The sequence below is a fragment of the Saccopteryx bilineata genome, chromosome 5 (assembly GCF_036850765.1).
Source record: "Saccopteryx bilineata isolate mSacBil1 chromosome 5, mSacBil1_pri_phased_curated, whole genome shotgun sequence".
NCBI classification, from domain to species: Eukaryota; Metazoa; Chordata; class Mammalia; order Chiroptera; family Emballonuridae; genus Saccopteryx; species Saccopteryx bilineata.
Window position 1 is genome coordinate 2,097,707 of NC_089494.1, and position 14,170 is coordinate 2,111,876.

Genomic DNA, 14,170 nt, shown 5'->3' on the forward strand with positions numbered 1-14,170 from the left:
AAATCAAGAACGCCTCTCCACGTCTCCGCTCCTGCCCAATTTGCAGTCGCTGAGGCACTTCCTGAAGGTCCCATACATTCCTTTACTGTGCGTTACCAAGGGCATCTCGTTAAGAAAGGATTTTAAACCCGCACACGCTTTCTGGAAGTGACCCAACACCGTGTACTGACCTCGCGAACCATGCAAGGCGGGCCTGCCTGGCTACCTTCTTCCTCCAAGTCAAAGTTAGGGGCGTGGAGGACGAGGTAACAGGAACCTTCGCACCCCACCCCCACCCCCAGGACCAGAAAGTCTGACCCCTCTGCACCCCGGCAGACCAAAGCTACGTGAAACACTGAGGTGACGAGGAGGAGGGCGTAGTAACTCAACATTTACTTCCCGGTCTCGGGAGGGAAAGAGGGTCCTGCCCGCTAGCACGGTGGCTTAGGGGAGGCTCAAAGCAGAGCACACAAAGAAACGGGCCAGGGCCGCAGGCAGGCGAGCGGGCAGTCCGGTCAGGCCGCGGTGGCCAGCCGAGCCGTGCCTGTGCTTTCCTCCTTTCTTTCCGGGAATGTGCCTCTTTTACAAGCTGTCTCCCTCCCGGAGCCCCCCTGGGCCTCGGAGGCAGGCAGAAATCTCTCAGATCATCGCTTAAGAAGGGGGACACCGCTCAGAGAGACCTTCACGGAAAGGCTAGAGTGGCGTTTTTATATGCACAGCACAGAGCGACAGCATGAACGGCGAAAGTTCCGGGCATCTGTTCTCCTCGGGGGAAGTCAGATATAGGCTCCCTCCTCCTCTCCGCTTCCCTACCCCCCCTGTCCCCCCCCCCACACACACACAACGCTGAGAGCCAGCCCTCCGATGTCCCCTATGCCTGCTCTCTGCCCTCTGCCCAGAGGGCTCTGCAAAGACTCTGTGACCACACCACAAACCTCACAGCAGGCGGCTGGGTCTCCTGGTCAGCCACCATCAAAGGGTTAATATAAACACCAAGGGTTTTTGCCCAAATCTTTCCCGTCAGTTGTCAGTTACCACACCAGACCCTGCACAGCCAGAAAAACAAATGGGAAGCCGCCGTCCCACGGCCAGAAAGACAAACCCAATGCCAGGGCGACACAAGTGAATTTACCATTTTCCGCCCCCTCCCCCCCCCCAAAAAAAAAGATGCTGGTGGCTATTTTGTTTTTTTTTAAGGCTGAATGGGAGCTAAGAAGAAAGAGGATTTTTTTTTTTCAGAATCACTGAATATGAAAACTGAAAGTGCTTCAGGTTCAAGCCTGGCCTTTCATTTAATCGATGGAGAAATTCTGACCCAAAGGAAGGAAGGAAGGAAGGACCGACCGGAGGCTAAAGGCATTGCTCTCAGGATCTGAGAAGTAAAATGACAGTGTGACAGGAGACACACAGGAGACGCTGGCCCTTGAACTTGTCCCCTGGTCAAGTGACAGAGGCAGGGATATAACAAGGGGAAACTGGGCGGTCACTCAGAGCCCCGACAGACAGTGGACACTCCGACTTTCTCCACCGGACGCTTCCTTACCCATGACCGCAGGACCACAGCACTCTACCCCGCCAAGCTGCGGACACAATAATATAGGTATTCGGAGCATGTAAAACGCTGTTTTGATTCAGAATGACTCTATTTTCAACTCACCACTGCAAATGTCTCTCGTGTCAGGATGAAGTTACATGCTGGCTTTTCCAGTGTCTGCTTCAAGTCTCCTTGTAACCATTAGTAATCACCGAAGGGAAAAAAAAATCCCCACGGTGCCCAGGTTTACATCAGCGTGAAGAAGGAACATCATTCTTCAATCACAGGTCACTGTGTCTCCTTCCAAAACTAACATGAAGTTAAGGCACACTTGATGTAACTCACTTGCTTTCAAAGGTTGACTACTCAACCAAATACAAAATATGTTCTTAGGACAAACAAATATTAATTTAAAATAATCACAACTGAGTTAAGGGTTTGATCTCTCTCTCTCTCTCTTTCTCTCTCTCTCTCTCTCTCTCACACACACACACCCTGCTCCCTTTGTGTATGGCTCTAAAATTGAGTCTAAATACTCAACCTTTAGAGTCTACACTGCTTAGTAAATAATTTTTATAAATTATTGCCTTTAGAAGAGTGTATCCCTGCATGTGTGTGAGTGTGTGTGTGTGTGTGTGTGTGATGTAAGTCAACACAGATTAGGTTGACAACAAAAGTCCCAGTTTCAGATAAATATTTCCTAAATTTTCTTGGAAAGAATATTTTCTCTATTAGTATAAGAATAAGTGCATTAGTTGGTATTTCCCCCAGATTTCTGGAGGTCTATTCTTTAGGAATTATAAAGAACCACCTCTGGTTAATTACATATTGGAAACAGGTTGAGATTCCTTGTATTCTGAAAAAGAAGAACAAGAATACTACAACTGACATCAAGGGGGGAAAATGGATTTTTGCTCAAAGTGTATTTTTTTAGTTTATTATTCTGAGATATGGCATAATAATACTTCCTCGTATAATTTGCTCACTTGAAGACAGAAACATAATTTAAATTCTTGTGGAAGAACTCTTTCTTTAAACTTTACATTTTGGGGTAATGGTTACAAAGAGTTATAAGGAATAATACAGAGAGGGCCTGTGATATTCATCACTCAGTTTCTCCCAGGGGGGACCCCCTACACCACTACCCTACGACATCACAGCCAGGAGAGTGGTGTGGACCCCATCTCCAGACCGTGTGTTCCAGTTTCTCCTGCTCTACATACACTGCGCGTGTGCGTGTGCGCGTGTGTGTGCGTGCGTGTGTGTGTGCCTGTGTTCCACTCCATACCATTCCATCACGTGCGTGGACTCAGGTGGCCACATGGGGTATCTTTCTAGGCAGTTTCTGTTTCCAGTGTCTCAACTCGGTGTTACTTTGAACTCATCCATGTCTGTCTCTCGGACACGCTATTTCTTCTTTATGGCTTCTCTGTTTCTTGGCTACAGTAACACGCGCACCTCGTCTTGGAGTTTTATTGCCTCCTCCGTGAACTCTCTGCCGGTGGAAAGCTTTGTCTTTGGTTTGCCTCCTGCAGAGCATTTATCCTCTCCCATGAAAAGACGCAAATATAAACAGACATTCCAGCGTGCGAGCACGGGGGGCTTTAAAGACACCAGTGAGGATAGATTAATATATATATATATATATATATATATATATATATGAAGCTTAAAAACTTGTCATAAAAGTTCAGCCTTTAAAATCGGCTTATTAAAATATTTCGGGGTGTTTTTTTTTAAAAAAAGAAAAAACAACCCAAATTTAAACTAAAGCTATGAATTATAATGCTCTGCTCACAAAGAAGTTTACTTCATGATCTTTCTGCCAGGCAGACGGAAGCGGGCATCTGTGCCATCTGTCCACAATACAGTGCAGCGAGGATGGCGAAAACTAGGTTTTTTCAGTCTCTCAAGACGTGTCTGAAAATAGTGCAGTTTTCAGTAAAGCTCAGTGCAGGACTATATATTTTAATTGACCTCAAACAGCCACTCTCAAAGTCCCACCCCTGCAGCCTCTGGCCTGATGATGGATCACCAGACTCTCTGCTGATATTTAAGGGAACAATATCCACAGAACGGAGGTCAGCTCCCGGCATCCTTCCATCGGATCTTACCGACGGGGCTTTTTATGACAGAACACGGCTTAGAATTCAGGGAGCTCCCTCTGTCTTGCATTCTGTTTCTTCTGACCAATCGAAAGCTCTGCTAAAATTCTGCATTTCCGTTCTCCAAGGGGGAATTCATTTTCTTTTGAGACCGGCTAGCATTCCGATTAAAACAGTTAGCCAGCACCTCCAAGAAGTGAATTTTCAGGAGGAAGGCCAAGGCTTACACTTATTAAATACTGAGAGGGTCGTCCTCTGTTCTCCAAAGTTAATACAAGTTCTCAGGGAAAAAAAACAAAACAAGTTCGTTGGTTGAATATGGTAGCCCACTGGAAATCTGTGCCTGCTTTGCAGACATTCGAGAAGATGTTTTCTTCTATCACAAAGCAGAAGGAAAGGGGAAGTGTCCAATAAGTAATCGTCGACCTCCCCCCTCACCCCCCACACCAGGTGCCTCTGACCCTGATCCTGAAACTGAGGCATTTTCAGTTCAAACATGAACCTACTGAAAACTCCTTTTTGAGAGTTTTCCATCAGCTGAACCCAGCTGACTGTCCAAAGACACCTGATTTATTGTCTGCGGTTTTATATACCAGCACCTCCGCCCCCAAATACAGTCAGGATAAATGTCAATAAGCAGCCATACAAGCTCCTGTGTTTCTCCTTGTATCAAAGGGATGACTTAGACTTTTTGTCATTGCTGTCACTCATCTAGATATAGTTCTGTGTGTGTGTGTGTTTATGTGTGTGTGAAAACACATAACTAAACATTAAAATCACATACCACGCCCTGAAAGGTCTAGACATTCTCTGGTGAGCTACATGTAGCGAAGGTTTCTTTCAAACGTTACAAATAAATAACAAATGCCATTCAGCAACATTTTCAGGAACTCAAACCCAACGCAGAGTGCATTTCTACTCATCGAGACTAACAGTTTTAAAAGCACAAAGAATGGAAAGTGTTTGCCTAATATGCTTGTAAGTCAACACTGGGTGTGCTGAGATCATTCTAAACACCAAGAACATCAGTATTTCCTTCTCCTACTGGGCAGGGTGGGTATCTATCTATCTCCTTAAAGAAACCTGTTTATTGGAACCAGTCAATTAGATTCAATTTCCTAAAAAATAAAAATACATGGATCCCCCTAGAGATCATTTGTTCTCTAGCTGAATGTGTTATTTGTTACTTTTTAAGGATTCCCTCCCAAACAAACTCTTAACACTTACCATTTATTTATTACAAGTACTGCCTTTTATTTGTATATAATCTCCCACTGTGATCGATGTCTGCTTCTCTCAGTTTTAAGAATATGATTACTTGGTAATGAATGGTAACTTTAACCCTAAAGTCTGCATGAAGGTATATAGCTCCTGGTGTGTGTTTTCAACCATTTTCTCGAGGAAAATCTTAACGATCCTTCTGTTGGCATTTTCCTTCAACAGAGCTACATGTGTATATTTTTAAAAGATGACATTCCTCATCTGTTTGTTCTTACTTCAGATGTGCTGTAAACTATGGATGTCTAAAGGGTACATGCGATTGACTAATGGAAGCTCATAATTTGGGCAGCAAAACCCAGAATTAATGTATTATTCTACTGCAGCATTTCAGAACCCAGCCAATCCAAACCCTCTTTCCTGGAGAAATATGTGATTGAGACACTTTCCATCTGCTTTTGACAAAGATAGGAGAAGATTCCCATAAGTTATCCTCTGCTAAAACTCTTTGTTAATGACCTATAAGCCGATCATTCCTTTACAGGGCTGTTTCATCAGGATAATTTTCCGTGGCACCGAAAATAAATAAATAAAACCCAGCTGTGCGAGGTCAGCTTTTTGTAGGCACAACAAAAACATTCGCAGATATTATAGACCACATTTAAAAAGAGGGAAAGAACTAGGTCTGTTTGGGAGAGTGGGGGGCTGCTCTCTCCTCAGTGATCTAAATTCCTTCTGTGCGAAGTAGAGACTTTTATAGGAAAACATTGCAAGGTGAGGAAGAAACTAAACATCCTGTGTAGGAAGTATTTTTTTTTTCATATCCCCTCACCCTCCAAAAATAAAAATAAAAATCGTGCACCCTTCCAGAAATTTCCCGCGGGAGCCACTAGCCCCACGCAGCCTTCTGGGAAGGATGGCGCCTCCCCGGTTGGCGTTAGTCTGAAGGGACCTCCAAGGTGTCTGATGAGAAGGAGCGGGTGCGGGACGCCCTGGACACTCTTCTAGAGGAAACCCAACTCCCAGGGTTCTCAGCAGCTCTGTCCCCTTTGCCTGCACCCGCGGGACCCGACCAGTACCGGCTCCCATTCCCCCCAACCTGTTTCCCAGCCTGGACCCCTGGCGCTTCCCAGCGGAGCTGGACGCTGAACCGCGATGCCCGCAGAGCTCCCCCCGCCCCCCGCCAAGACTGTCCAGGTTCCAGGCTGACACGACAGGCTGCTAGCGCCGGGGTCCGCTCCACCTGCCTGCGGGCAGCGGGGGTTCCCAGCAGTGGTGCCTGCCCCAGCCCCCGCGCTGCGGTCTGCGCGCATCAGCCTAGGCCTCGTCCCCTGAGCTCCTGGCGAGGGGCCACCCCGGGTCCCGGGTTGCGTTGGCCACGGAGCCGCCAGCACCGGACAGTGTCCTCCCACCCTCTCCAGGCAAACCTGGGCGCCGCCGGTGCGTACCCTGGCGCCCACCGAACCTGCAGGCGCGCGGGCGGAACGGGGTGTTCGTTCCCGGAGGAGAGGGCAAAGCCACCACCCGGCACGACCCAACTCGGGCAGCTTCCAGGGCCGCCACTACTACGAGGGACGCAAAAGGCAGCTGGCCCTGGCCCCATCTCTCTGCCCCTGGCCTGCCCCAGGCGATTCCTCTGGTGCTCACTCCCCCAAAAGTCACCCACAGACCCCCACACGACATAAGAATGGAAAACGCGACGGGTCGTCAGTCCGCCCTTGTCCCACTGACACACCGTGTGGAAGCTTGTGAAAGGCCGGCCCCAGGGGTGCCCCCGGGACGTGGGGCCTTCCCGACCAACCCCATCGATTGCGAGGAGAAGATGCTCCCCCACTACGCCGCCGCGGCCAGGCGGGTCTCCGCAGGAGGGACGCCTGGACCGGACCACCCGCCCCCACCACCCCAAGGGGGAGGGAGCCCATCGCGCGCGCAGCACCTACCCTGGCGCGCCGGTCCGGACGTGTGTGGCGCGGCGCTAGTGGGAGGCGGACATGGACCACGCGCCTTCCATGCGCCACACGGAGAAGGCGTAGCTGAGGCGCTCGTGGGCCACGTAGCTGCAGCTGGTCATCTTATTGTCCATCTCGTCGCTCTGCAGGACCTGGTAGAGGAAGTCTATGTACCTGGCGGCCAGCTTCAGCGTCTGGATCTTGCTGAGCTTGTCGGAGGGCAGCGTGGGGATGATCTTGCGCAGCGCGGCGAAGGCCTCGTTGAGCGACTGGGTGCGCTGGCGCTCGCGCACGTTGGCGAGGATGCGCTGGCTCTGCAGCTCCTCGAAGGACTGCGCGCTCGGGCTGCCCTTTTTGCCGCGCTTGCCCGGGGTCGGGCTGCCATCTTCGCTGGACTTCTTGCTGTAGCGCCGCTTCCGGCCGAAGCGCTTGGGCTGCCGCTCGAGCTCCTCCTCGCTGGTGCCCAGGCTGTCCACGGGGGACACGGGCGAGCTGGAGCCCTCCTCCATGGCGCCCGCCCGGCGCGCGTGGGGCTGGGGGCGCCGGGCGCCGAGCGCGCGCCGCTGGCCGAGCCCGCGGTGGCCGAGCACACGCTCTCGGGGTTGCTCCAGAGGGCTCTGATTTCAAGGCCGGTTAGTGCAAAACCGAGGTCTCCGGGAGAGGAAGTTATTCTAACTTTTTTGGAAACTCTAGCCGGGCTGGGTTGCTAAATAGTTGTCAGGAGCGAGGGCGGCGCGCTGATTGGCCGCCGCGGCCGGGGGCCGGACAAGCTCCGGGGCCTTCGCCCGCCGCCCCCGCCCCCCGGCGCGGCGCTTTCAGTTTTGCCTCCCCCTTCGGCCCCGACCGCGGCGGGCACCGCTGAGGCCCGACCCCCGCGGGTCGCCAGCGCCTCCACCGCGGGCTCTGGCTGCTCTCCGGCTGCCCCGCGCCCTGGGCTCAGCCGACCTGGCTTTGTCTGCTCCTTAACGTGGAGTTCGGGCCCCGCCGGGCTGCGGGACTTCCCGCGGGGCGCGAGGGGTGCCGGTGGCGAGTCTTACCCTCGATGCGCTCCCAGGAGGTGAGGACACGGCGGGGAACCCCCGGGGTCACCGGGGCCCATGGGCGTGCGGCGAGTACACACCGTGGCTCGGGCTCCACCTGGGGTTGGGGACCCGCGCGGGCAGGGGTCCCGGCGCCGAGACGGCGGGCATGGGGACACCCGGGAGCCATCGTAGACGCCGCTCCCCACGTACGCACCGCAAGGACTCCCGGAGTCGCCGCTGGCTCTGCCCAGGCCGTGTGGGTGGGGCTGTTTTCACCCCAGCTTGTTGGGAAGCCGTGGCTCTGACCCCTTCTCGGACCCTCCTCCTAAGTGTCTTAGAACTTGAGCGGCACAGCGGACCTCTGCAGGGAGCGGCGGTGCCCGCGTCGCCCGCCCGCGTGGTCCTGCCCGGGGTGCGGGGCAGGGGCGCCGCTAGGCCGGTGCAGCAGGGCCCCGGCCGCTGCGCTCCGGCTCGGCGTCTCCTCCAGTCGGCACCGGATCGAGAGCGTTCTGGGCAACTGCGCGGCCACCCCTGCGTTGGGCGCCCGCGGGCGGCCGCAGGCAGGCAGGCAGGCGCGGGGCGGCGGGAGCTCAGGGCCCGGCCTCCGCCGGCGACGCCGTGGACCCCGGCCTCGCGCCACCTGGATGCCGAGCGCGGGCCTGTTTGAAGTGGTTCGGGGGGGGGGGGGGGGGGGCTCTTTGTTCGCCAGGCCGCTCTGGCTCTGGGCCTGGAGGTGGTTTACGGCTTCGATGCCTTTGAACCTATTCCCAGGTGACCCGGGCTCAATTAGGCCCGGGCCTGCGCGGGGCTGTCAGGCAAGCCGCGTGATCAAGGGCGGCCCGGGCCCTTGTATTGAAGTTGAACTCGGGGCGGCGGAGCGCTCGGCCTAGGCTGCTCCTCGGGCCCAAGTGCAGGACCGCCGCGTTAGAAAGCTCAAGGGCGGCCTGCGCGAGCCCCGGGCCGCTCGAGGGGACGTTTCCCCCACAGTCGGCGGGGAAGAGCAGGTCCTCACACCAAGGTGGCTCCGCAACAGAGCTCATTGTTTCTAGTTTCTCCCTGACCCGCGCGCTTCACCATCCGACGGCTGGAGGTGCCTCTGGAGCCCCGTGCCCAGCCCCACCTCGCCTGACCACCCCCTGCCCCCACTCCGGAAAGGCCCCGGCTTATCCAGAGCAGCAGAAGCGCTGTCGGCTGGCTATCCGTTTATTTGAAATTCCAAATTGAAAATTTCAGAAACAAAAAGAAGGCGAGAGGAGTTTTCTCCCCTGTGGTCCTGCCCGCGCTGGGACGCAGCCCGGCCTGGGCTTTGCGCACCCGGATGGGCCTGCGCCTTCTTCTCTGTACCGCCTTTCCCAGGCTGCTGCGCTCGGAGCAGGCGCAGGGATTCGGAGCTCCTTTACTCATTCCGTGTGTCCACTGAGTCTGGGAGTCGGAGGACCCAGACCCTGGTTGCCGGCCCGGCTTCCATGAGCCTGGTGAGGTCCCTCCCCCACCCACCAGGACGCATTCCGCATTCGGGGAGGAGAGGTGGCCGCTGCCTGCCTGCCTGCTCCACTCCACTGCGTCTGTCTCTCCTACTGGTTGGTGATGAACATCAGAGCACTTTCTGGAAGTCAGATCTAAGAGCGCATCACCCGCCTAAAGTGTAGCAATCACACCAGTGTAGTGCAGGGACACTTAGGGCTGACACCTGATGTCCAAGGCACACATCACATATAAGCAAGGTTCTCTTTTTTAAGTCCCCTTTTAAAATTTCCCCCTTGGGGGAAAAAAAAAAAGGCCCGAGAAGGCATGACAAGCTTTTATTACTACAATGGTTCTGCCACTGCAGGTATGACAATGTTACAACACTCCTTCCGCCCCGTGTGTCTGGCAGGTGGGTGTGCAATCACCCTCATTCCCATCCTGTCCTCTGCTGTTGCCTCCTGAGCTACAGGGGAGGGAGAGCTGGAAATGACCTTCTCAGGACACTGGCCACCCTGGTCTGTGAGATGCCCAGTCGTGGGTGTGGAAGGAAAGGGGCCGTGGGGTCCTGGAGGAAGGGTGTGAACACTGGGTTCTGACTGGGGCGCAGCAGGAGCGGCACAGGCAGGGGGCCGGGAGCAGCCCCTGGGTCCCCCCCCCCCCCAGGCCAGGCGGCGTTCTACAGCGCAGTCTGGAAGTCAGTCCGAAAGCTACTCTCTGCCCGGAGCCTGTGAATGCGCAATTCTGTCATGGCCTCTCATGAGTTGTTTCCTGCTTGGGCCAGCCACCGCGGGTCCTGTTCTTCACAGCGGAACCCTGACTGAGACGCCCACCCTCTGGACGGTGATGACCAGGGCTCTCCCCGCGCCCCCCCCACTCCGTTTTCTGGACATCGCTAACGATCTCGCCTGTGATACGCAACTCAAGTCGACCTTTCGCACGCATTTATAAACGCTTTTAAGATCTCATCAGAGTTGTGCTTGCGACAGACTCGTATTATGATTCTTCTTCTGCTGAAATATATGCCAAATCTCAATGTAAAACAACAGTGGGGGGCTCAGCTGTGACACAAACGGGGTGGGAGAGAGCAGGGTGTAGGGGCCACGACAGAAGCCTGGCTCCTCTGTAGAGAACATAGAGGTTTGAATTTGGAGTCATAGAAATGTTTTCCATTAACTATAAAAAACTAAATCAAAATGAACAAAATAGAAATCTCTCCCCCCCACACACAAATATCAAACAAATACAACTGATTTTGTATCATTTTGGTTGCTTAACCTTGCAGACAGGAATAATTTTAGAGAATTTTAAAACACTACATAAAGAGAGACGAAAATACAGGGACGGAAAATGACCTGACTTTGGGGATGGGCGCACAACGCAATCAACAGTTCAAATGCTATCAAGAGGTTTACCTGGGACTTATGTCCTCTTGTTGGTCAATGTCACCCCATAAATTTTATTTTCTAAATAATTTTTTTTTATTAAGTAAGAGGCAGGTTGGCAGACAGACAGACTCCCATATGTGGATCCACCTGGCAAACCCCCTATGGGGGTGATGCTATGCCCATCTGAGGCCTCTGCTCCGTTGCTTGGCAACTCAGTTATTTTTAGTGCCTGAGGCAGAGGACATGAAGCCATCCTCAGCACCTGGGACCAGCTTGCTTGAACCATTCGAGCCATGGCTGTGGGAGGAGAAGAGAGGGGGAGGGAGAGAGAGAGAGAGAGAGAGAATAGGAAGGGGAAGGGGTGAAGAAGCAGATGGTCATTTCTCCTGTGTGCCCCGACCAGGAATCAAACCTGGGACTTCCACACGCCAGGCTGATGCTCTACTTCTGAGTCAACAGGCCAGGGCCCTAAATAAAATAAACCACACACACACACACACACACACACACACTATAATTTGACTATACATCCCTAGTGGGACATAGTCTAAAGGAAAAACAAAAAAAAAGAAAGCAAAAAATGGCTTAGACTGTATTAAATGTATTCCCATTTTAGTAACAATGTTGCTCTTGTTACTCTGACACTGTCAGTTAAAGCAAGTAAGATTCCCAGCCTGAAAGAAAAGAGATACATACATAAAGTGAAGGAAGTTAGGTGAGACCTAGGCGTTCTGAATTTGTCTGAAAGATCAAGTGTGAACTCATGATATGTTCTCTCTGAAACAATGTATTTCCTGGCCCTGGCCACTGAAAAGACTAGAAACGTTCTGCCACCCAGTGACACCACCGCGTTGTCCAGATCAATTGCGGTTCCTCCTTGAAGACACGGCCGCCTTACGGTCTGGGACAAACAGACACAACATAAGCCCGGAGCAGTTTGTTTATTCTGCAGGAAGTCCAGAAAGCTGTTGGTGACTCCGGGGGTCCCGTCAGAAAGACTCAGGGATGAGCCTGAAGATGCCTCCACAGGCCAGAGATGGCAGGAGACGAGCATCGGGGTAAGAACAGCTGCAGTGGGTGGAACCTGTCGGTGACAGTAAAATCCCACCAGTTCGTCGTCGTGTCCAGCAAATAAAGCACTGTTGGTCACCTTTAGCCAGTAATAGGAAACTGACTTAGGATTCTGAAAACCGGTCAATGGAAGTAAAGAACCAAGCACGTGACCAGCCCTCCTTACCAAACTATACCCCAGAGTGACGTGAGACTTGCTGAGAGAGTGTTCGCTCCAGGACAGACGGACGCCTCCAGCTGACCAACGGTGGAGGCTGAAAGGGGGCGTGGCCCCGTCACTGCTTTGCAAGCTCAACCAGGTCGCTTGGACCACAAAGCAGGAGGCACAGCCCCGGTGGCCCTGGTGAAGGATTCCCGCCCCATCGCCTCACCTCCGGCTCCGGCAGACATCTCCAGGGGACCCAGGGTGCGCACCCTTTGCACAGGTGAAACGGTGTCATGAGGACGCCGTCGTATCTGAGCCCTCCTCCGAACGGGCTCACCTGTCCGTGTGTGAAAGGCCGCCTTGACCAGCATCTGTAAGACCCGCCCGATCTGGTGATGAGAACCCCTTCCAGGTCTGGCCTCTTGTCCCCGGCTCTGAGCCTCTGGCCTCCCAGCAGCTCCTCCCCACACAGGGTGCAGCCCCTGCCAGAGCCTCCCTGGAACTTTCTGCCTCCTGGATAACCTGGTGGGCAACTTCCTCACACCCTTCAAGTCTGTCTGATTCTTTTTTTTTTTTTTTTTTTTAAGTGAGAGGAGGGGAGATAGTGAGACAGACTCCCGCATGCGCCCCGACCGGGATCCAGCAGGCAACTCCCATCTGGGGCCGATACTTGAATCAACCGAGCCTTCTTCAGCACCCGGGGCCGACACTCAAACCAGTGGAGCCACTGGCTGTGAGAGGGGAAGAGAGAGAGATGGGAGAGAAGGAGGAGGAGAGGAGCAGATGGTCACTTCTCCCGTGTGCCCTGACCGGGGATCGAACTCAGAACGTTCACATGCCGGGGCTGAAGCTCTATCCTCTGAGCCAACCGGCCGGGGCCTCAGATTCTGTTGCCACTTCACAAACCCCCGTTTCATCTGCTCACCGCTGCGTAGGCCAGCAGGTTGGGATGGGATCAGCAAGGTGGTGACATCCTGCCTGGGGTCCCCCTGGTGCCCGTGGTCAGAAGGCTGTCAGCTGGGGTGTCTCGGAACCCCCCCCCCCCCGCTTCTCCAGCAGGATAGCCTTCACTCTCTCTCACTGTGGTTTGCAGGCTGCCACCAACCGCAGGACGGAGTGCACACCTGGACGCACAACACTGGCAGCCTTTGTGTCAAAGTGCGACGGTGGCCGGCCGCCCTTGTCCCACTGACACGCCGTGTGGAAGCTTATGAGAGGCCCCAGGGGTGCCCCCGGGACGTGGGGCCTTCCCGACCAACCCCATCGATTGAGAGGAGAAGATGCTCCCCACTCTGCCGCCCCGTCAGAGCTGGAGAGGGGGCGACTCCGTCATGGGCATTGGTTCTGCTTTCTCTGTGGCCGGCTCCTCCCTCCAGAGAGGAAGTCTTCCACCTCCTGTCCTGGGATCAGCCTGGGTTCCAGGGTCCTGGGCACCAAGGCAGGGAAGAGCCTGGGCACTTTCTCTCGGAGCTGCCGGCCCCCCACACCCACCCCTGCCTCCCCTCTGAACCCTCTCCAGAGTCACTTCGCTCCTTTCTTGGTTGGGGGAGGGCTTGGCCCCTGGCCCCTTGGGGCGGGACGGGAGAATGCCGGAGAAGGGACTGCTGCCGACATTGACTGGGGGGTGGGGGTGCTTCCGCAGAGGGGACAGAGCCGGCTCTCTTCCCGGTGCCCCCCCAGCCCTGTCCTGTGCTCTCCAGCTGCTGTGTCCCACAAGCCGGTCACCACTCCTCAGCGTCAACGCCGCGTTCCCCGGTATGTCTGCGGTCGACTCCCATTCCTCCTGAGCTCTGAGTTGACGCTTTTTCTGTTCCTTCAGGCCCAGTTCTACAGGGATGTCAGGGCAGCACAGAAGGAAACAGTGTCCCAGCCATCCCTGGAAGTTTCTTGAAAGTGCTGTGGTGGTGCAGTGGATAACGCGTCGACCTGGAATGCTGAGGTCGCCGGTTCAAAACCCTGGGCTTGCCTGGTCAAGGCACATATGGGAGTTGATGCTTCCTGCTCCTTCCCCCTTCTCTATCTCCTCTCTAAAATGAATAAGTAAATAAACAAAAAATTAAAAAAAAAATACAACATCCTTTAAAAAAAGAAGCAGCAGCTAACAGGCCGGTGCTGAAACACCTCACGGGCCCTGGAGGTGGCTTGGTCTTCTCTCTCCTGACCCTGCGGGGCTCCAGGGGGACCGGGGGACCAGGATGCCCTGTGACCGCCTCTGTCGGAACAGCTCTGGTGGGCAGTGGCTCGTTCCTGACCTGACCCCTCCAGGTGGGAGACCTTGGTGGCCGGCCGTGAGCT

The 14,170-nt window shown here is 54.3% G+C and overlaps 1 protein-coding gene across 1 annotated transcript in view; it reads right to left on the reverse strand.

Moving 5' to 3' along the window:
* TWIST2 (twist family bHLH transcription factor 2) overlaps positions 1–7,394 on the reverse strand; it is a 46,978-nt gene extending 39,584 nt beyond the window's left edge. Inside the window, exon 1 of the mRNA XM_066280802.1 lies at positions 6,777–7,394. Coding sequence (XP_066136899.1) covers positions 6,812–7,294 — 483 coding nt within the window. The 5' untranslated portion in view covers positions 7,295–7,394 and the 3' untranslated portion in view covers positions 6,777–6,811. The remainder of the gene's footprint in view (positions 1–6,776) is intronic.
* Positions 7,395–14,170: the final 6,776 nt, after the last annotated feature.